General features: G+C 52.5%; 1 protein-coding gene across 2 annotated transcripts in view; it reads right to left on the bottom strand.

The window, feature by feature from the left end:
• SLC6A4 (solute carrier family 6 member 4) overlaps nucleotides 1-22,779 on the bottom strand; it is a 33,762-nt gene extending 10,983 nt beyond the window's left edge. The window contains exons 1-12 of one of the 2 annotated variants that reach the window (XM_044248227.1): nucleotides 12,547-12,726; nucleotides 12,038-12,220; nucleotides 10,305-10,758; nucleotides 8,002-8,136; nucleotides 6,672-6,891; nucleotides 5,686-5,824; nucleotides 5,016-5,150; nucleotides 4,588-4,691; nucleotides 3,022-3,149; nucleotides 1,910-2,022; nucleotides 1,144-1,275; nucleotides 20-119 (exon numbers count right to left, since the gene is read on the bottom strand). In XM_044248227.1, the coding sequence (XP_044104162.1) occupies nucleotides 20-119; nucleotides 1,144-1,275; nucleotides 1,910-2,022; nucleotides 3,022-3,149; nucleotides 4,588-4,691; nucleotides 5,016-5,150; nucleotides 5,686-5,824; nucleotides 6,672-6,891; nucleotides 8,002-8,136; nucleotides 10,305-10,647 (1,549 nt within the window). In that variant the 5' untranslated portion in view covers nucleotides 10,648-10,758; nucleotides 12,038-12,220; nucleotides 12,547-12,726. Of the gene's footprint in view, nucleotides 1-19; nucleotides 120-1,143; nucleotides 1,276-1,909; nucleotides 2,023-3,021; nucleotides 3,150-4,587; nucleotides 4,692-5,015; nucleotides 5,151-5,685; nucleotides 5,825-6,671; nucleotides 6,892-8,001; nucleotides 8,137-10,304; nucleotides 10,759-12,037; nucleotides 12,221-12,546; nucleotides 12,727-22,696 lie in introns of those variants that run through there. The other variant, XM_044248228.1, reaches the window with a different exon arrangement.
• Between the last annotated feature and the right edge of the window lie 253 nt (nucleotides 22,780-23,032).

Here is a 23,032-nt window from a genome sequence, read left to right as displayed (position 1 = left end):
GTGGAGGGAAGCATCTTACCATAAAACCAGTACACAGCCACAGCCTCTATGAGGACAACGGTGAGCACCGCGGGGCCCGTGGCATACTCCTCCAGCAGCTTCACCACGTAGGCCCCTCCCTGGAAAGGAGACAGCAAACGAGTTAAGGGCCCTCCGACGCACTGCCTCCTCTTCATGGGGAAGGCCGAAAGCTGCTTCTTAACTTTGATCAGTCCCACCTTGGACCTAATATAAATTTCCCAGAGCCTGCCTCTGAGACCAGCCCTCGCAGCGTGGGCCAGACGGCTCGGCACCAGACGTCCCCATCCTGTGCTACGGAGCACCGTCTCCTTGCTTCTTCTCCCACTGAGCTTTAAGAGACAGACTCAGAAGAGTCCCTGGATCTGTTTTCAACTTCCTTCCACTTATGCAGCACCTACTGTATACTCTGCCCTAAAGAATCCCAGTCCCTAAAGACAGGACCTGGGCCAGTTCGCAATACCAGACATGCTGAGCACGTTGGTCCTGGTTTCTCCTTCTGTCTTAACTTGCCAATCCCTTGAGTCCTCCTCAGGGTGCCCCCCGCACCCCACCCAACCCTGCTGGGGTCATAGCTTGAAAATGCAGGTCTTCAAAATCTGCCTTGAGTCAGGAAGACATAAGCCAGGGATGCCTGTGGGTGTGATCTTATTCCATTTTAACTGTATTTGCCTCTGCTTAAAAAAAAAAAAATCATGGGAGAGGGTCTGACTTCTGCACATTCTCTGGGGGAGACAAAGTGAGATTACAAACAGGAGATGCCAGCCTCTAGATATTCTGGATATCAGGACATCAGGGCAGTAATCCCACAAAAGCAGCCCTAAAGACTGGAAAAGCAAATCTCAGTTCTTCTCCAGACACACTGCAAAGCCTGAAATCCAGCTGGGTCGATTGCAAGATGGAAAGCCCTCCAACTACCAAGCACAGAACAGATTCTACACACAAACGCTGCCGGAAACAACTTTCCTCCTGATCCCTGGTGACATTTGCAGAGCAACATCAACCCTCTTACTTGGCGCCAAAGCCAGGGCGCCACGGAAGATGGAAGCAAAGGGATAGGTTCTTGCGGGGCTCTGCTGGCCCCGCAGAGGCTACTTACTCAAAGCTGGGGGTTGCAGTACTCACGAAAGTCAGGGTGGCCAGGGAGCCAAAGAAGCACGTAATGACAACACCAAGCACAAACCACTCCCGGCGCTTGGCCCAGATGTGTGGAAACTCGTCGAGCACAGCTGTGATCACCCCCTCCAAGCCTGCAAACTGAGAGGGACACGCCAGCTGTCACAGGGGAGGCTCAAGGCCAGTGTGTTCCTTTCGAGGACAGCGAACGGGAGGGTGGGTGGCTGGTCATGATGGGCTCCCCACAGACCCCAGCCCTCGCTGGCAACATATCACCCCATTTTCACGGTCATAAAGAAGCCCCCCCCCCCCACCAAGCACATCAAGGAAAGAAACAGAGCGCCCGGACAGGACTGCTTTATGTGAGGCCTCCCGGGGAGACTCCGGCTTCACCAGAAAGACCAACTCAAAGCGGAGAGTCTTCCCACACTACTAAGTGCCAGGTGCTGAGTCAAATGTGGGGCAGCAGGGCACCGAGACCCAAGAGGGACCTTTAGGGTCCCTCTGGTGCAGGGACAGCACCCAGTAATAGCAGTTCACATACCTGAGCCCTGGCCTGTGCAGACCTCTTACCCTCATTAACCCCTTAATGACTCTCGCAGGTCCTAGAGGGCCATGAGCACCTGCAGGGAGGCCTGAACCAGGGGCTGAGGGAGCACCGGGAGGGAGCAGCCAACACCTGCTGGGGTGGCCAGGATGGGAAGGGTACGCGCACCTTCCTCCCCAACCCCCTCGTCTCCTCCAGAAAGCCAGGCTTCCCTCCCCATTCACTCACGGTGCTGTCCAGGCCCAGCGTGATTAACATCAGGAAGAAGATGATGGCAAAGAAAGTGGATGCTGGCATGTTGGCTATGGCTTCTGCATACGTGATGAAGAGGAGGCTGGGGCCTGAGGCAGAGCGGGAGAGAGGAGGAGGTGGTCACCGACACCTGCCCTGCGAAGACGTCTCAGGGAAACGCAGCCACACCGACGATTACACTTCTGTCACGGGAACTTACACGTGAAATAGGCTTTAACACACCCCGAACACTTGCTCACACTCCACACCATCCCCCCTGCCCATCCTGACATCACGAGAGGGAAGGAACCACAGCCATCTTAAAAGGTGTAAACCCTCAGTCAGTTGTGGGGGAGGGGTATGGATGGAAAGAAACCCAAGACCCTAACACTAGCAAAGCTACACATGGGAATAAGAGTTTCCACCACATCACAACTCAGAGCTTTTTTTTTCTGGGCCAGGACGGATATCCAGAGCATTTAGCTGTCTCTGATGGTATTAGCTAGAAAACAGTAGGAAAGGTGAAACATTCCAGAAGAGTCATAGAGGCCTCGGAATAAAGACCTCCCGCTATTTTTAAAGTCCCTTTTGATAGTGTGAGGGACATGTCCTCCACTTCTCACGAGCTGGATCAAAGTGCCTGAGCTTGGGGTACAAGGACAATCACAGCTGTGCATCCGGTCAAAGACAGAAGTATGTTGGCAAGAAAGCCCTGGGATTCCATCCACAAACTTCCATGGCCACTTCTTCAAGATCTGTCACTCCTTTTCCACAAAAACCTCACAATACAGTAGCGTGACTACGTCATCTATATTTTATTTTTCTCCAAGGGGAAATTCTAAGGATTAATAATCATTTGCTTATTAGACTTGGACTCATCGCCAGACCCAAACACAATGCTTTTAAAAGCGCTCATCCAGTCATCCAGCTGCCGCATCCCCTCCCCGCCATGGCTGAGCACACAGAAGGCGGGAAGTTTCTCTAAAACCTTGGACAGTGTTTAAAGGAACATTTAGAAACAGCTCAAAAGTTAGATATCGGTAAGGACCCAAAGAGCAGCCAAGCCATTCAGTGAGAGCAAGGGACATAAAGAGAACACAGATTCCCACCTGCATCTTTGGCCACCTCGGACACATCCTCGTTCCGCATCTCGGCCATATACCCGAGCACCGTGAAGATGACAAATCCGGAAACAAAGCTCGTCATGCAGTTCACCACGCTGGTCACCAGGGCGTCTCTGGAGCAGAGAACCCACCGGGACTGAGACACTTCCAAGGACCGAGTCTCAAGAGCACCAGTCTCCACCCGAGGCCCGCAGGGACCTGTCCTGGTGTCCCCTCTTGTCTGCCCCAGCCTGGCCTCTCACACTGGTTGGTAGCTCAAAGCGCGGGCTGCCATTCGCACCATGCGTGGCAGGGGGTGAGCCCGGGGCTGGTTATAGTGACGTCCTGTGGTGAACTGGAACCGCCCAGACCTCCTGACTTCAAACAAGAATTGCTCTGGGGGCTCCTGGGTGGCTCATTGGTTAAGTGACCGCCTTCGGCTCAGGTCGTGATCCTGGAGTCCCAGGATGGAGTCCTGCCCGCTCAGGCTCCCCGCTGAGCAGGGGAGCCTGCGTTTCCTCTGCCCCTCCCCTCCTCATGTGTCCTCTCTCTCTCAAATAAATAAATAAAATCTTAAGAAAAAATTGCTTGGAAGCAGGGTCTGGATTGGAGGCAGGGCCATGAGGGAGCCTTGGCCTCACATTCATAAAGTCCCCGGATTTAGACTTTTGACACTATGTGCAAATGAGGTTATGATCCTGTCCCGGGGATATCCTGACAATTTTTTTTTTAAAGATTTTATGTATTTATTTGACAAAGAGAAATCACAAGTAGATGGAGAGGCAGGCAGAGAGAGAGAGGGAAGCAGGCTCCCCGCTGAGCAGAGAGACTCAATCCCAGGACTCAATCCCAGGACCCTGAGATCATGACCTGAGCCGAAGGCAGGGGCTTAACCCAATGAGCCACCCGTCATCCAACTTCAGGCTGGTGTCCCAGTGCAACACCACATTGCTTAGGGCAGTTGTGGATTCCTTTGGAAGAGAAGGTGAACTCTGTAATCATCTTATGAACAGCACAATTAGATTGCTGGTCACTGCCCTCTGTGAGAGGGCACTCAAAGTTAATTCTAAAGATGACGAGCGATAGTGAAATCGTAATTGGTAAAACACTCTGTTTTATCTAAATTTCTGAAATGAGACTTTGCCACAAAAATCATGATGGCATTCTGCCTTGTTCAAAATAGCTCAATCGTTATACTTTTGTGAATATGTACATAAATAAATAATCACATTAAATTTCTTGTTAAACACATTAATAAGTAAAATCGAAATATTTACTGTATGTTGCAATTTTCAAAAATCTGATGTGGAATTTCTTAATTAAAAAAATGTTGCGTGGGTATGAGAAGCTCTCACAAAACGGAAGTGGCCTGGGGCCCCTCTCAAACCCTGACTGGCCTAGGGAAGGCTATAGACCTGGTGGGTTCTCTGGCCATGGGGGAACTGGTCAGGGACCTGTGGGGTGCCTGGGCCCAGCCAAGCCTGAGGCCATTGTTTTGAGCACCTTCTTCTGGGCCAGCTGACAATGCTCACCCCACTTTCAAGCTTTGCCCGGGGAGCCCCAGATACTCACTGGTAACAGTTGTTGTTGAACTTGTTGTAGCTAGCGAAAGCCAACAGGACCCCAAAGCCAGGACCAAGAGAGAAGAAGATCTGAGCGGCAGCATCCACCCACACCTGGCAGCAGAGGTGAGGGTGAGGGCCAAGCCTGGGCCACACTCTGGCCTCCACCCCTGGCTCCACACAAAGCCGAAAGACCAGCTCTCAGATCCTCCCAGGGGCGACCACATACCGTGTGGAAACCAATGTGATTTCTCTTCCTCACATTTTAGCATAAGCCAATCCACTGCCCTTGTCTGTACTTTTCATGCTTGTTCTTCTGATTTAAAACATTATTGCAGACGTGCCACTGAGCCTACATTTCTATTGTCCCTGCTCGGGGGGACTAGCTTCCCTTAGTAAAATGACGGGCAGGGGCCCCTCGTTTTCCCTGTTACTTACTCCCGTCTCCAGCAGTTTCTGCCAGTTGGGTTTCAAGTAGAAGAGAACACCCCTCCAGGCTCCGGGGAGGGTGGCCCCCCTTACCAGCAGGACCGAAAGGATGATATAAGGGAAGGTGGCTGTCACCCATACCACCTGTGAGGGAAGGGGGCAGAAACACTGATTGTCAGCTTGTGGGTCTTGGTGGCTTTTATGCTTGAAAACCTCTAGGAAAGGAGATGGACCTCTTCTTTTCTGTAACTATAGGAGGCAGGGTGATGTGGCAGAAATATCAGAGCCTTTAGAATCCGACGGGGATCTGATTCCCAGCTTGCCAATACTCCCACCTCCAGACCCACTTCCCACCTGCAATATGGGAAAACACCCAGCAAAGGACAAGACAAGATGGTAGCCAGTGGATATAAAGCATGGATCATGGCCCATCATGGGCTTTCAACAACTTACTGCCATGATTATTCATTGTGACACCATAGGAGGGTTAAAGGAATTTTTTTTTAAAAATCATACAATGGTTCCTGGGACTGGTCCATTTCTAGAATTCCTGAACAGATTTGGTGAAGAGAAATTGAGCATCGTGGATCGTGTTTGGTGTTGAAGGCCAACAGTGCCCCTCTCTGTCTATGGCTGTCCAGGCTCCCGAGGGCCCCTTGGCAGCCAGAGTCCTCCTCACCTTGCCAGACATTTTGACACCTTTCCAGATGCTGAAGTAGATGACAGCAAAGATGCCCATGATGCAGAGGGTGAGCTGCCAGCTGATGCCACCCAGGTCCTGAAGTCCCTTAGACCGATGGATCTGCAGGACATGGCGCCTGGAGCCAGTGAGAAAGAAAGGCACGTGAGATGGCCTGTGCAGTGAGCGGACCAGGCAGCATGCCAAGGGAAGGGACAGACATCGCCTCGCGAGGACCCAGCAGTCCCTGAGCCTCAGAGAGTGGTGGCCCTGCCCGACCTGAGAGACAGAGCAGCAGAACAGCACATCCAGCCCACAGGCCCTGGGAAGAGTACTCAGCACCACCCACCCTCCTCTGACCCAGGGGACGACTCTCAGGCCCCCCTTTTCTGGATGGGGCAGCTTTTGGGTGTCTGGGTAGTGCACCCCTTCCCACCCCAAAATCCTGCTCTCGTGGTTGGCAGCTGCCAGAAAGGCCCGCAGTGAAGAGTACGACATACTCCAGGCATCTTCCTCCAAAGGGTAGGTCTCGCTTGTGAAGTGAACACAGGAAACCAGAAACTCTTTGAATAGCTGCGGACTACTGCAGCAGGGGGAGGCTTTGATTCCCTGACAAGGTGCCAGGGCCAGAGCGGGGGCCCAGGAAGAAGGCTGGTTTTGACGCGGAGGAGTCATTTTGGAATGTGAACCAAGGAAGGGATCGGCTTGGCACCTGGGGGCAGCCTAGCCTGGCACATTACAAAGCGGGGTGGGGGAAGAACAGCACAGAAGGCCAGATTAGGGAGCACTCAAGGTCGAGTCTCCCAGCTCCACATCAGCGTGGTGGCGGCCCTGCCGCTTGGCTTGCTCAGTTCCAGGTACCCCTCTTGCCCTAAGGGCTTCATTTCCCCAGGAAAGAGAAGAGCCCCTCCCTCCCTCCGCGGAAGCCCCACCCCCGGGGGTGTGGCCTGCCTCTACCAGACCACCCCTCACTTACTTGCACTTACGTGTAAAATTCTTCAGCGGGGGACGTCGAGTGCAGCGTCCAGGTGACGTTGTTCCCCGAGAAATAGTTGGTGCAGTTGCCCGTGTTCCAGGAGTTGGTGCAGCTGGTCCAGGGCAGCTGGTCGGTGAAGGAGGAGATGAGGTAGTAGAGCGCCCAGGCCATGATGGTGTTGTAGTAGGAGGCGATGTAGAAGGCGATGATGCAGATGGCATAGCCGATCCCTGGGAGGGGAGGTGGGGGGTGGGGGGCACGTTTACAGGGCGGCCTGACAGTGACAGACTGACAGACCCCGGGGGCCTTGTAGGGCCCTTGCAGCTCAAGGGAGCAGAGTGGGGGTTGCTGGGGGCTGCCATCCCCCTCATTCCCCAAGGCTCTGGGAGGTGGTGGACAGGTAGCAATGTGGTAAACTCCTTAGATGTATTTGCAGGATCACACGTTTGAGAAACACACACACGTGTGTGCTGTTACTACTTTAAACTCTATTTTGGTTGCTTTAGATTTTTTTTAAAGTTATTATTATTATTATTAATTTGAGAGAGAGTGAGAGAGAGCACAAGAGGGGAAGGGTCAGAGGGAGAAACAGACTCTGCCCGGATGGGGGAGCCCCATGCGGGACCCCAGAATCATGACCTGAGCAGAAGGCAGTCGCTAAACTGACTGAACCATCCAGGCATCCCTATTTTGGCTGCTTTAAAAAATACTTTTATTTGAATACAGCTGACACACAACGTTATATTAGTTTCAGGTGGACAGCAGGTGATTTGACGATATATATGTAATCGCTCTACTCACCACAAGTGTGGCTACCATCTGTCACCACACGACGCTGTGACAGCATTATATTCCTGATGCGGTACCTTTCATCCCCATGACCAATTCATACCATAACGGGAAGCCTGTACCTCGCAGTCCCCTTCACCCATTTTGCCCATTCTCCACCTCTTGCCTTCTGGCAACCATTAGTTTATCCACTATAGTTATAGGACTCTATTAGATCTACTTGTATTTATTTTCTAAAATGCTTATTTTAATCATTACTATCTTTAAGTTTATTTTTTAGTAATCGCTGCACCCAATGTGGGGCTCAAACTCATGATTCTGAGACTGAGTCACATGCTCTAGCAGCCAGATGCCTCAGGTTGGCTTTTGATTGCCATTTATTCTGTTTCTCTTTAACAGCCGCATACTACTCGAGCAGTCAAAAACTTACTACTCAAGTCATCGCCCAGAGAGACCTTCAGGCCCAGCTGATTCCGGAAGAAGGTCCCCAACTCCCATACTTTCCCCTGCAGGACCCACCTACCACCCACCCACTCAAGCCTTTTGGTTACCTTTGAAAATCGGGCAGATTTTCCTCCATATGGAAATGCATCCGTTTCGGTGGTACTGGCCCAGCGCAAGCTCCATGTAGAACAGTGGGATCCCCCCGAAAATGGCCATGATCGTGTAGGGCAGGAGGAAAGCCCCTGAGGCAGATGAAAGACAATTTCACCCCCTGCCCACATCTGCACCAGGACAGCCCAGCTGATCGGGACACCCGGGGTCGCGCTGAGATTCACGGGGAACTATGATGCTCAAGTCTCATGAAGCTACTCTGTGCTGCGTGACCTCACACTGTGGTCCCCTGGCCTTAGCGCCTTCCCAGAGCTCCACGGTCAAATGGGGCTTTCAGAGAGTTAACGAAGGCAGCCGAGAGTACATGGAAAGAAAGCTGGGTTCAGGATCAACAGACCGGACCCTGGAATGGGTTGCACATCAACCCACCCTGAGGACCGGGGTCACTGCCCCTCCCGGAACATGTTTCCTCCCCTATGAAATGACAGTGGCGGAGGGCTGAGCTCCCCAGCTTCCCGAGGCATCACTGGTGAGCTTAAGGACACAGATCCACCCACACCCCCGATGCGGAAGTTTCAGCTGTGGGTGTCACGACAAAAATGTGCGACCTGCCCAGGTGATTCTGATGCAACCAGAGCTCAGGACCCTTGAGACAGATCACCTGTGACAAACTGCGCCAGGGCTCCAATAATCGGCAAGTCCCTGAATTCCTATCTGTGGCTGTCCCTATCGTTCCTGGCTCCAGACCCTTGTTACGGATAGGGGGCTCTATTCCCGTAACTCCACTAAGCCAGAACGCTCCCTTCGGAGCAGCCTTGGCAGGTGTGGCTGAGAAGGGTAGTTTGTCACAAAAGGAGGACGCCTGGAGCTGCTGCATCACCAGGGATGCTGGCGTCCCCGGCTCTTGTAGTGACACCGAATTTGGGAACATCGCGGTGGGGATTGCTCACCTGTCGCCTGAGTCTCAGCCCAAAGGGTGGGTCAGCTGTGATTTTTCCCCCCTGACTCTCCCTCCCAGAAATTGCTTTGAACCTAGAAACCGGAAGTTGGGGCAACTCGGAAAGGTCCCATCTCACTTACAACTGCTCTGGGTACATCTGGCTTGGGAATAAGAACCACATTGTGTTCTCATGGTGGCATTTGTCCAATGGGTTTGCTTGGCTGGCTTCATGGTGGGGAAGGAGTGTGGGACAAACGTCCCCAGCACCTTATAGAAGGTGAGCCCTCTCCAACTGGAGATAACTTCCCTCCTCCTGGGCAGGGAGGGCTGGGCTTCCCGCGTCCCCGCCCCCCCAACCCCCAGCTGCCTTTGCGCCCACGTGGATCTAGTTCCTTTAAAAATGCAGCAAACCCAGGCAACTCCACGTCAGGCCATGGAGGAAATGAGGACACTAAGGAATTCTCCCCAAACTTCGTTTCAGCCGCCCTCCCAAATCAGCTACCAGAGCTTCTGTCAAATAAATAATAACTGATTTGACTTCCATTTCTCATCCTTGACCCATTTTTGATAGCCAGTCCAGCGTCAACACAGAGGCACCGTACGTTACTCACTCCGCTCCACTCTACTCTCCGCAGCTCCCACAGCCCTGCCTACAGTCCGCTACTCTTTTTGATAATCTACCAGTTAACTGCTCTGAAGTCTTGGGGGTGGAAGGAGGAAAAGGAGATAATCTCTAGCCCCAAAAATCTAACACTCTTGGAGGAGACAGAAGGCAGATCCAATGTCTGGTTTGGGGTTATTATTAAGGCCATGCTGTGGCTGGGTTCAACTCTGGGTCATGCTTAGATTCCAACTCAAGACTCCGGACCTGAGCAGAAGCCCTTCTCTGACCACACACGGGTCCAAAGGTCCCAGAGGGCCTGGGACCCTGGAGCCACTTCCCAGTTTCCCCTCAGACAGATCTAGCCTCTCTGGCCTCTGCCGAGCAGAGCCCGCACAGGGCTGATGGCCATTCTCACATCCCGCTGTGAGCGCGCAGTTGGGACCCCCGCGGATGGGAAGGGAAGGGAAGGGGGCCCTTCCACACATGAAGCACAAGCACTCAGAGAATCTGGCAAAGTCAGGTTTGGGAGAGCTTTTATCTGACTTCCTAACCCAGGGAGCCGCAGACCTGCTGACTGAACATTGGGCTTACTGGGAACCCATCTTTCGGACCAGCTTGAAAGTCCAAGCAATCATGTTCTGAGACTCATCAGTTTAGACAAGACAGAAAAGACATGATCTCCGCTGGGGCCTCCTGAGAGGACCTTCAAGACCGTCACCGGCTCCGAGCCTCTGTTTGTGGCCCAAGATACTGACCCCCTCCATTCTGGTAGCAGATGTAGGGAAAACGCCAGACGTTGCCCAGGTCCACCGCATAGCCAATAACCGACAGGAGGAAATCCATCTTCTTGCCCCAGGTCTCCCGCTCCCCTTGGTGAGGCTCGGCGACTAGGGCGGTGGTGGCGGCCGGAAGGGCGTGCTGAGTGTCGTCTCCGGCACCAGGGCTCGGCACCGCCGAGTACCCATTGGAGATGTGGCCAGACTCCACCTTGTCCTCAGGAACGGGGACCCCCTTCTGCAGAACTCCATTTTCCTGACAATCATCTTCATCCTTACAAGCGGGCAGCTCCTTCTGGGAATTTAAGGGCGTGGTCTCCATCCTGCTGGCTAGGGGACGATAACGACACCCATCTGCGGAAGTCCCCAGCTGAATTCAGGGCTTAGATCCTGGGATCTCCTCCGAGCTTTGTTATCAGCAGGATTGAGAACTCTGTTGGAAAGGCACACAGTGAAGGGACAGAATTACGCCTTCTCCTTGTCTTTGGTATTAACTCAACGAACACAGTAAACTCCGTTAATTAATGGGATTACAAAAGCATCTGTCAAGCGTGAAACATCCTGTTTGCTATAGGGCAGTCAATAAAATCAACCCAGTTTTCAACCTAGATGAGGTATCAAATCACAGTCAAGTCATCTGAAAAGGAAAAAGAACCCTGAAACAATAAAACAAACAGGAATGGATAGCAAAGCACCCAGGTCTCGCATCAGCTTTGTTTAAGAACAAGAAACCGACTTCAGTTTGAGGGACCAGCACTGCATCCTGGAGTTCACCAGTCACCCAGAAGAAGGTAGGAAAAGAGCTTGCTTCACCAATGCTCTGCAGAGCACTTACCTTGTCCTGGGTGCTGTGCGGGGAAAAGAAACCCAAAGAAAGGAGCTGTTGCTGCCTGCCAATAAATTAGGATGGTCCTAAGCCCTTTACGCCAAGCATGCCATGTATTTTACATAATTTATAGGTATGGCTTTAAAAGGACGAGAGTAAAGGCACCCCTAGCTTCTCAGCTGTGGACTTTTCCCCTCTTCCCGGGGTCCAGCCCGTAGAGATTCTAGCTGCTTCTGGGTGTGTCCAGTCCTTCTGTGCTCTGCAGAGCTGCCTTCTCCTCGTGCCTCTGCGGGTCCACCCAGGCTTTGAAGGGCCCTGCTGCTCACCGTGGGTTCTGCCAGCCTCTCCCAGCGGTCCTGAGCCAGATGCACCTGTTATTCGGCAACAGTGGGCAGGCGGGGAGAGCCGGAAGAGCCAGCGAGAGGAGCGTGAGGGTTACAGATGCCAGCATGGCCGGTGTCTCTGAGCCCACACAGCCTGGTGGCAAGGGCTGGCCGGGACCTCGGCACCTCCACAGCGCTGCCGGGGCCTTGGTGTGGGGAAGTCAGAGCAGCAGCTGGGACCCAGGCCTCGTACATCAAATGTGGGGCAGAAATTCGAGCCCTTTTGGACTTTAAACCTATGGCCTGTTGTAAAGTCATCAGGAGCCAAGACCTGCCAGCTCACTTCATTTCATCTGGGTATGTACTCTTGAAGCTCTTGAAATAATCTGGGAGTCGAAACAGGTTTCTGTTTCGCTCAGGTCACATTCTACCTTTGGAGATGTCCAGGGATGAGCTATCGCTGTTCACAGCTGCAAAAATCTGCTATTACCCCTTCAAATCTGACAGCTGGAGGATGGCTAGAAATGGACGGCTAATAAAAAATGGCCGTGTCTGTCTCCTACCTCTCTGGGGCTTTCAGTGACCAGAACTGAACTGTCCACATGTGGAAACGTGAAGATAAAAATGTAGCGAGGAATGAGAGCAGAGGAATGGATTCACACCGATGTCTGCGTACATAAATATTGGCAAGGGCGAGAAATGACCAAGAAATGACTTAGAGCTCTGTGTTCACTGGGTTCCTTTCTCTGTAAAGCAGAAAATAAAAATTTAAAAGGGCTTGACTGTTGCCAGAAAGATTACAGCAACAAGAGAGAGACCAGCAGCTCCATGGCTCTAGGGGACTGGGTGGGTGTCCCGTGTTCTACCCTTTCTACCTGCTTGGCCCGCACCCCCGACCCCACCCTGGGCTCAAGGTTGCTCACAAATGAACATGAATTTTGATAAGGAGTGCTCTAGATAAAACCCCATTGTGCCCATCTTTAATGCTGCTCTCGGCCTCTCCCCGTCCCTCTCCGTGGACCCCTCAGGTTAACCACCCATTCTCTCTCATCCACCATAAGCAACCACGTACCACGCTGAGGGATTTTTTTAAAGTTCCTTATTTTTTCGAGAGATGATGAGGTGTCAGAGCATTTAAACTCAGAGCTAAATTAAACCTGCCCTTTGTGGTCTCTGGTTGTGTTGTCTGAAGCAGGCCTTCACACTTCCCTTCGGCCTCAATCATCGGCCTGTTGTCTGCATTGAACACTGAAGAAGTTGAAGGTCAGATGACAGAGCTAAAGGGCTTTACCATGTGCAACCCCATGGCACCCAATGGGCAGAGCCAGCCTTGACCAAGGCTCCCCCTCCCCCACCTTTCCTTCTCCACCTTCGAATTTTTACCCCGAGCAAAGTTTTGCAGGAACTTCTCCCTATCTGGAATACCACATTGCTGCTCGCATTGAAACTGCCGCTCGGGGTCCTGCCCCACAGCTGGCTCAGTGCCTGGAGCGCGTGACTCTTGATCTCAGGGTCGTGAGGTCGAGTCTCAGGTTGGGTGTAGAGATGACTTAAAAAAACAAAACAAAAAACTGCAGCTCAAGGAGCAGCTATACCATCCAGTCATTCTCTGGCACATCCCCCATGGTCTATAGGAGAGACATGTCACCCATCTCTGAAGAATATCGTGGTCGGGGGAGCAAACCCTTAGCCATACTAGAGACTCTGTGAACTTCCTCAGACCTGAGTCAAGGGATTTGTTCTAGGTTTCCTATATACTCTCTCCTGGGGAAGCTTGCAGGGAGGCTGGAAAATGTATGTGTTGCAGAACTTTTCCGGGCAATGTATGTTCTTCAGTATCTGCAGGGGTCCGGTCCCTAAAGCAACTGATCTCGATTTCTTGGCACCTGCTCCTAGAAGCAGCTAGAAGAACCAGCTCTTAGACCAGCTACTAGAAGACTAGTATGTGCTTCTCTATTTTTGTTGTGAGCATTACAAATACCTTGTTTCCTGATATATCCCCCAGCACTTTTTTTTTTTTTTTTAATTACATCAACAGGCTGAAATGGCCCAAGTCCTAAGAAAGCGGGTTAAGAGGGATCCTGGGCTGACTCATGACTTTAAGCCGGTCACACTCCAGCCAGCTCCGCTCTCTGGCACTCCTGATCACAGACCCTGGGGTACAAACATAAGTTACAGCCACCCAAAGCCACCAAACGGGCAGGAGATATGCATCTCCTTTTTTTCTCTGCTTCTCCCACCTGGAAAAAAGCTCCTCCCGGAGACTCAACCAGACAGCCAGGAGACCACGGCCTGGCCCGGACCCCCTTCTGCCCGAGGCTCTCGGGCTCCTTTCCTACTCTTCTGATTCTATAGAGCACTGGCCACCTTTTCCTACTGAGTCCAGCAGATCACAGTTGAGAGCAGGCTGCCCTGGGAATATAGAAGTAAGAGTTAAGAAAATTGGCTTCTAAGAATGTTCTCTTCAAAGCTTTCTTTTTTAAAAGATATTTTTATCCTGCTGGGTAGAGGTTGCAAATGAGGTCACTGTTACAGCTGTGACCTCCTCCAGGCAGACTTTGAGTTTCTCCATGGCCAGAGAAAGCCCCAGAAGCCTTCCTTTGCACCTTGAATGTGGGCCCTTGCACCAGGCAGACCAGGTGACAGGCTGGAGTGGTATGACGTCATGCTGGTCCTGGGTGGGATGACAGCCTGACACGGGGGACCCTCATCCCCAAATCTCCGCACGCAAGCGGCATAGTGATGCCTCTGGCAGGCTGACAGTCTTTCTTTTCTTTTCTTTTTTTTTTTTAAGATTTTATTTATTTATTTGACAGAGAGATCACAAGCAGGCAGAGAGACAGGCAGAGAGAGAGAGAGGGGAAAGCAGGCTCCCCGCCGAGCAGAGAGCCTGATGCAGAACTCGATCCCAGGACCGCGGGATCATGACCCGAGCTGAAGGCAGCGGCTTAACCCACTGAGCCACCCAGGCACCCGACAGTCTGCTTTCTGTCCACACTCCTGCTTCCTCTCAACCCAGGGGGTGGCCTAAGACACCTCACTTCCCCCGCCCCTGCCCCACCCCCCCACATATATACCCCTCAGGAGAAAGGATTGTTTCTATTTCAATTTCTTCTGGTCAAATCTCCATTCCCCTTCCCACAAACCCTGCTTTTGTAGCCAGGGGAACCAGGATCAGAACAAGCATGTAATTACAGCAATTAGTCATGAAACCACCCAGACCTTTGGAAATGGCCATGACCTGACTTGGCCGTTGGACATCCGTCAGCACATTCTAAGCAGAAACACTGGAGAAAGTTTGTACTTTGACTTCACTTGTTGAGATCAAAGTGAGTTCCTGTCTTGGGACACTTGGTTTCCATTTTCAAAAACCAGAGCAGACCCGGCACAGATGATGGGCGTACCACAAGAACAGAGTAATTATAGCTCAGACGGCCAAGTGGAAATTTGCCTTCTCTCTTCAGAGAGGGTGTCGGATGTTCCCAACACACCTCCCTGAGGACCGGAGCGATGACAAAGCTCTGGTGCTCATTGCCGGGGAGCCCCTGGGCTTGGCAACACTAATTCTGCAAAGTCACACTGTATGCCTACTAGATGCCAGGCAGGCTCTTGGAGGCAAGGCAGGTGCAGTCCTGCCTGCATGGAGTTCATGGAACAAGGCCAAGCTCTGACTATAGGAAAACAGTACTTGTGCCAAAGAAGGGAGAGGTAGGGGTGCTCGAAATCCCTGTCGTGCCTCCCATTGGAAACGGAGCTTCCTGCGGACGGAGGCAGCGCGTTGAGGTAGCTCACATTTCGAGCCCCAAGATGCCTTCAGAGTCTACGAGTCATCCCTTTTTCCCTATTGTGCAGTTTCTGTCACAGGAGGCCCGGATGTGAGTGGGTTCTGACTCACAGTTGCCCAAAGCATAAACGCCCAGGAGTCCAAAGGGACTCCTGGCTCACCTTTCAAACAAAACAGACTTCACCATGTGAACAGGGAGCGCAGGGAAAACCCGCCTGGTTTTGGACCAAAAGGGCTAGAAATGAACCCTGCTTTCCCAACCAAAGAATTCTTTGTGTGAGACCAACAGTCCAATTTTTTGGAGTGGGATTAAATAGTCTCTAATCCTGAGGGCCGTCTGGGCCAATCACCAATAGAAAGGACAAGGGTCTCCTGTCCAGAACTTGCCCTGCCTGGGGGACGGGGGAGCTTCGACCGTCTCTGCACGTAGAGTGCAGAGTAGAGAGGGGATGAGCCCTTGGTGGTGTGGTCGACGTCGCTCCAGAGGCCGTACGAACGTGCTGGGGGTTGTTTACCTTGTCAGTGTCTAGCATGGAGACAACGTCAATAAATGACAGGGCGTTGACAGCCACTGGGCCACCACACGTATGCCGTCCCTCCTGCCCTCCGGCTTCACACCCAGGTCAGACAGACCGGGGTCCAGAGGCAAAGTGACTGCACCCCATCCCACGAGCCCTCCCTGTGATCGTTCCTCCCAATCACCTCCTCTCCATGGGGTCACTGGGAAAGCTGTAAACAGCAGAGTCCTGGGCTGCCGTCCCAGAGATTATAATTCAAGAGATCCTTGTGGGTGCTGCATGCTTAACGGGTGCCCCGGTTTCATCAGGGGCAGGTGGGCCCATTGAGCGCCCCCAAGTGTATCCCCACCCCAGGCCGTTGCTGCCCGAATTATCCTGAATCCTTGGAGGCCTGAGTTCAGTTTCTATCCACGAAGCTTCACTCACCACCCCAGCCCAAAGGATTTCTCTCTACTCTGTATGATCCCCAGAACGTCACTCGTCACTGATTAGTAGGTGTCATTAGTCATCCTTTTACGTCTGTTGGCTTTGGATGCCTTTGGTAGCAGGGGCCATGACCACACATCTCTGGGCTCAAATACGGGCACAGCCGCCAGAATGGAGGTTGTATTTTGGGTTCCTTGGGTGCAGGGCCTGGGGAGCCCCAGCCACAATGCTGGTGGTTTTGAGCCTCAAGTGAGGCACAACCCTTTGGTCCCCAGGGTCCCATTCTCAGGGGCCCTGCCCCACTCCTCACCCTTTGGCAAGATGAGCTGTGCATCTTGGCAGGGGGTGGGGAGGGGTGGGGAGGACGGTCACAACAGTCATTTCCATGGACTCTGGACTAGAAAAGACGGACATGTCTGGGATTAAAGAAGAGTCCGGGTTGTGCTTTTAGACTCTGAAACAAGTACCAGCAGGCACACCCATCAACGGTCTGTGTTCCAAACGTTCGTGTGTGAGCTGCCTGTTTGGAACGTGGGATGTGTTTTCTCCCTACAGAAATCCACCTTGTGAAGGGTGGGTAGCCTCCCAAACTCGCTTACAGAATCCTGGTTTGCCCGGAAAATCCAGAAACATCTAAAATGTAAGCCGTGGGACGCAGCTTTGTGAAGGACGACAAAAGGGAATGCGGGGACAATGAAGCTGATTGGGAGGTACCTGTCACCCATCACCTCTCTGCCCTCACGTTCTTTCTGGGTCTTGAGCAGAACTAAACTTCAGGAGAGGACAGGAAGTGGGGAGACTCTTGGCAGATTCTATGGAGGGGGTCTTTGGGCAGCCTTCTAAGAGCTGTAGAAGGTGAGGACACACCGTTTTTATCACATTGAACCCCACAACTCACAACTTTTTGCTGAAAACGAAACCTCTGCCACTGTGTCTCAGCATGGACAGGCCAGGAGAAGACTTGGGCAACTGAAACAGCCGATGTGTTAGATCGAGCAGGCTGAGGAGTGCCCCTTATACCTTCAAAACCCTCCTTTATCGTTGTAATGCAATCTACGCCATAAATAGAAATCAAGATCCAAAAATGGGGCAGATTCCAAACACAGATTTTCTCGTCCTTAATACAAAGTAGATCACTACAACTACTTTTGCGTAAAACAGACATGATTAGACCCACAAACAGAGCCGGTGGGGGGGAGGGTGGCGAACACCAGCCCCCACCTTACCCCAGGGGTGGGGGGGTTGTGTTAGGAAGTAAGGGTAGATTTACCTGTGGCAGCTGAGCCAAGCAGGGTGGGGGGGGAGGCAGGGAGAAAGGGAATTGAAGTCGAATTAAGTACAGTGGGAGTGGTCCAGGCAAGAGGAAAGGAGGAGCCACCTGTTTTTCCAGGCGGGGCAGGGAGGAAACAGCAGCCCAGGGCTGAGGTCAAGCAGCAGAGAGGAGGGGCCCACAGAGGCCACAAAATGCTTCTGCTTTAGGAAATGTTGCCTGTAGGGACCTACACTCTTAGGTCAAGAAGTTCTGAAATCTGCTTTATAGCGTGTCGTGCATGACTGGGGACCGTCATGAAAATCAATTCATCGTTACTTCGTACTGACCTAGGCCTCGGATGCACAGAGGTGGGAGCAAGAGGTGGTTTCCGACCCCTGTGAGTCTGTGGTCTCGAGAAGTGACCTTCTGTCCTACAGAGGACACCCTTGAGAGAGTGGGGGAAATTTAAATAAGGGCTGTGATATTTGTGGATTTCATAAAAGTTGATCCAATTGTGTCCCAAATGGGATAATAACGGGGCCATGCTTATGTAGGGTCAAGGTCCTCGTTCTTAGGAGACAAAATGTCAAGTATTTAGATGTCTGCAAACTCTGAGTTTCAGCAACAACAAAAAATTATGCGCTATAGAGACTGTCTCACTGTCACACAAATTATGTCATACATATTATACAGAATGAATCAAACTACATATACTACACGTGCAAATATGAGAGCAAGTGGACACACAAACATGACAAAATGTTAATGACTGGCAGCTCTGAGGGAAGAAGTTTCGCCAGGCCATTTCTCTGAGTTTTCAGCTGAAATGTTTTAAAGATTTTATTTATTTATTTGGCAGACAGAGATCACAAGTAGGCAGAGAGGCAGGCAGAGAGAGAGGGAAGCAGGCTCCCTGGGATCATGACCTGAGCCGAAGGCAGAGGCTTAACCCACTGAGCCACCCAGGCGCCCCTCAGTTGAAATGTTTTACAAGAAAAAACTGGGGGGAGGAAAATCATTCTAATCTTCAGAGCGCTGGGAAACCTCCAGTCGGTCAGATCTCCCTGTGGGCCCATGGTGCGCCCAGAATAGCATATCTCCTTTCTCCTCTCTCCTCTCTCTCTCTGGGCAGGGCCTCCCTCCCCTTTCCTTCGGCCCCTGCTCCTTTCCTCTGAAACAAGAAAAAGAGCCAGCTAGCTGCATTAGTGTTCAAAAACAACACACCCAGGGGAGAGGCAAGAACAGAGGTGTAGGAGACACCAGGCCTAGGCCGGGCTGAGCCCTCAGAGCCACGGGTGAGCTGGAGTAAACCACAAGGGACCTGGAGCCCTGCCAGCTCGGCCCCTCCCTAAAATTGAGGGAGTCCCTTAGGGAGAGGGAAAAAATTCCGTGTATCTTCATTCAGCAGCTCAGTAGTAATGGAAATAAAATGTTCTTTTTCTTTGAATGTGCCAAGAAAAAAATAATACAAAAACATAAGAAGGCAAAGGCCCGGCTGACGCGCTCCCTCTAATGCAGCCCACCCCCCAGCCTCCAGCTCCGGATTCCCCCCCGGAGCGCACAGCTGGCTCTCCTAGATCTGCCTTGGCCTTGTCGCCAAGTCCCTGCAGCCCCACCCCACTTCTTCCCTCCTTACCTCAAATAATGGCATAAAGAGCTGGACCTCAGGATCCCAGGAGTCCTTCCCCATGCCATCTCCCACTTGTCAGTGTCTGGAGACCCTGGTCACCAGGCCGGCCCAAGGGGACATGACCCCCACGTCTCCACACTGCTGGGATTCATCTCTCGCTCCGCAGTCCAGGGGGTTCGGGGATTACTGACAGGATATCCAGCCCCGGCTTTTAGAAAGCATATCACTTGGGGACCCCTGGCTGGCTCAGTCAGTGGAGCCTGCAACGCTTGATTTCAGGGCTGGGCGTCTGAGCCCCATGTTGCGTGTAGGGATAACTTAAAAACAAAATAAAATAAATGAATTAAAAGTAAAAAGTCTAGGGGCACCTGGGTGGCTCAGTCAGGTAAACGTCTGCCCTCAGCTCAGGTCATGATCCTGGGGTCCTGGGATCAAGTCCTGCTTCTGGCTCCCTGCTTAGCGGGGAGTCTGCTTCTCCCTCTGCCCTTCCCCTGCTCATGATTTCTCTCTCAAATAAATAAAGAAAATCTTAAAAAAAAAAAAAAAAAAAGTAAAAAAGCCTATGTCTTAAATACCCACGAATGAATAACGTTGGCTGAGGTTGGGGCGGTAACCAGGGAAGAGAGAAGGCCAACGGCCTCACACTGACCTCATCTCTACGCGTTTTGTCACCCCACACAAGGCTGGGAGCACATTCCCTCGCTTTAAAGTTTTGTTGTTGTTGTTTTTTTATTTGACAGAGAGATCACAAGTAGGCAGAGAGACAGGCAGAGAGAGAGGAAGAGAAGGAGGCCCCTTGCCCAGCAGAGAGCCCGGTGTGGGGCTTGACCCCAGGACCCTGGGATCATGACCCTGGGATCATGCCGAAGGCAGAGGCTTTAACCCACTGAGCCACCCAGGTGCCCCCCCCCATTCCCTTGCTTTAAAAATGTGTTCTTGACCCCCAGTAAATGAGCAGTCACCAGCAGCCAGTCCCGGTCAGGCTGAGGGAGTGCCCCTGCACAGAGTCTGTACTCAAGAGATCATTTCAGAAAACGGACCCAAGTCAGTACGATAAGCTGTGCCTAGAAAGAGGGGGGCTGTGTTCAGCCTCTGGTGGGTCTAGCACCCACCCGAGAAAAGCAGTTTACCCTCTGCTCAGGGAAAATCCCTTCTGCCAGGTGTCTGCCCCAGGCCACTTTCATCTATTTTCCACCCAGGTCCCTTCCAGCAAGATGTGCACTTTTCTTTCCTTAGGGTGCTAGAAGGTTCAGCCCAGAGACTAATTGCCCCAGGAATGGAGAAGTAGGGCGATTTATCAGATCTTTGACTCCACACCCAAGCCTGTGACTGTTATGTGGAAACACCACAGTCCTCAGAGGACCCGGGGACTGACCGGCAACAGATGCGTGACTGGAAGGAAAATGGGCAGAGCCCAGATCTTACTGCCTGGAGGCCGTTGCTACCGCTCCGCACCCTGGGCGTCCTGTAAAGGGGATGTGGGGGGTGGGGAAATCCAGGCTCCTGTTTCTTGTGGGTGGTTGAGGTGCAGGATTTCACTTGTGCAAACCTCTGCATTCCGGTGACCCCTGAGGGTCCCCAGGGGACCCTGACTGGATGGCAACATCTGGGCAGAGTCCCGGGGCTCGGGCATTTGGTAGCATCATTTCCAATCATGTTTGCTTAAAGCAGAGAGATTAGGGTCACGGTCACAGGAGTGGAGGGGACTCGGACATCTGGTTATGCGGGGCCCCCTTCTGCTGCTCACTTGGAGCTGAGGAGCTGAGCTGCGATGGGAAGAACTAAGGCGTGAGGTAGCTTTTGACAGAAAAATTACTCCCTTCGGTCATACAGGCATCTTTCTTCAAAAAAAAAAAAGTCAAATCATGACCATATCCTGTTGCTTCATTAAGCCAAATTGAAATTAAACTTCTTCAGGCAGCCCTGCCTTTGTTCTCTCAAATTAAACCATTTGGTGATACGAAGGAGAAGGGACTGCCCCTCACTGCCTTCATTTGTGGAATCATCTGTTTCTCTTCAGAAGGGGACATCGGGGATGTTTCTGCAAGCCTGCCCTCGGAGACGACCCCCTTCAGCCAAGCACCCCCACACCATGGCACATGGCCCATTTGTGAAGCTCTTGGCCATGCTTCTCCGAGTTTCATCAAAATACTCTCCCAACTCTAAATATCACCCACAGAGGAATTTCTGAGGTTTTCCTGATTCCACTGAAGCTTCAGCATCACTCTGTCCCCACCCTCACCCCTCTGCCCACCCTTAGTATATGTTTTTTAAGCAAGAGACGGAGAGAAATGGGTTTGAGGAACTGTGCTGCTCTGAGATTCCTGAAATGTCCCACGGGCATCACCAGAGCGCTGAGGGCCCTTCTGATGAACTGTGAAGCAGTCTCAATCTGTTCTTACTCGAGTTCAGCGAAAAAAAAAGAAAAAAGAAAAAAGAAAGAAAAGCCCATATACAAAATGGTTTGCTTAGTTAGCCCTATCGGAACCGGACTCTCCTCAAGGCACTGGGAGCAGCCGACCCCACCCCAGCGCGTGGTAGGAAAACCCCCTTTGGGCACCAGCAGCTCCACACAAAAGCAAGGACTAGGACAGAGTCAAAGTTGTGTGTTTCCCTCCACTGCTCAAAACCCAAATGCTAATGCCCCTCCATGTCGTTAAACCTAAATCCCAATGTTGCTTCCTTAGACATTTTTCCTATGTAACTGAAGGCAAAACACATTAAATATTTGATCCAGTCTTAGTATGATGCGAGCTAGCGGACTCATAAATAATCCACTGACCTGGTTCATTTTTCTGGACAAAATTGAGCATAAAAGTACACACACACACACACACACACACGCGCGCGCGCACACGCGGGTAACGTCTGACTCTTAGAAAGTCTCCCCTTCTCAGATTCTTCAGAACCCCAAGTGAACCAGAAATTCTTTACGCAAAAGACCCAGTGCCAAAGGAGACCTGCTCCCTCAGGTCCTTCCGCTCCAGAGAGTGTTTTCAAAGACATATTTAAATGCATACGTTTTCTTCAGCAACTGACGGTTCCACGCTTGAACCGTGTAGAACAGCTCGCTGGAGTTTGAGTTTCCCCATAAATTCTGAATGGCCCGGGAGATGGCTGAGCGTGCCCCGGCTCTGCCAGTGGGAACAACCCAGGCGCACGGAGACTCGTCCCACTTAAGAGTCCATTCAGAGATTCCTCTAGATCCTTGGGCATTTCTGTCAACCAGAAGCCTCCCCGCAGAAACGCCTCGGCACACAGCCACCTGCACGCCACGGCGGTAAGGGACCAAACCCGAGCCGCGAGCTGAAACTAAAGCAACTTTTCCCCACGCGTGGGACAACGCTTCGCCTAAAGCACATCTTCACAGGGTCTTGCTCTGGTCCCCAGGCCATCGGAACAGCCCCCCGCGGGCGGCAGACCAAGGAACCCTCCAGTGCCCCCCAGTCCCCTGGGCCGCGCCCTGTCCCCACCCGTGCTCCCCTCGAGGGCGGCGGCAGCGCCTGGAGCCCACCGCGCGCACACGCCCACCCGCCAGCCGGCGCCCGGGGGAGCCCCCGCGGGGTGGGGTGCGGCAGGAGCGGGGATTCGCAGCCGGGCAAGCCGACCCACCTGCCGGGAGTCCGTGGGGAGGCTGGTCCAGGGCCCTCGGAGGCGGGGCGGCCCTCGCGCCCTCGAGGCACCGGGGGCGCGGCTGCCTGTGCGGGAGCGGGCGCCAGAGCGGCCGTATTTGTACTCTCTCGTTCCCTCACATGGTCTGATCTCTAGATATCCGCCGCCAAAGAGCTCTTTAAGAATTTTTGCGTCACTTTGAGCTGCAGAAACTTTACGTTTCCCGCGTGGCCGCGGCTGTGCGCTCCCCCCGGGGTGGGGGTTGCCGCCCCGGCGCTCGCGCGGGGTGGGGAGGGTTGGGGAGGCTGCGCCTTGCAGGGAGGGGGTAGGGGGCGG

This window comes from Neovison vison, chromosome 5 (assembly GCF_020171115.1).
Source record: "Neovison vison isolate M4711 chromosome 5, ASM_NN_V1, whole genome shotgun sequence".
NCBI lineage: Eukaryota > Metazoa > Chordata > Mammalia > Carnivora > Mustelidae > Neogale > Neogale vison.
The sequence above is the reverse complement of the archived record's forward strand: the minus strand, read 5'-3'. Positions and strand labels throughout refer to the sequence as shown.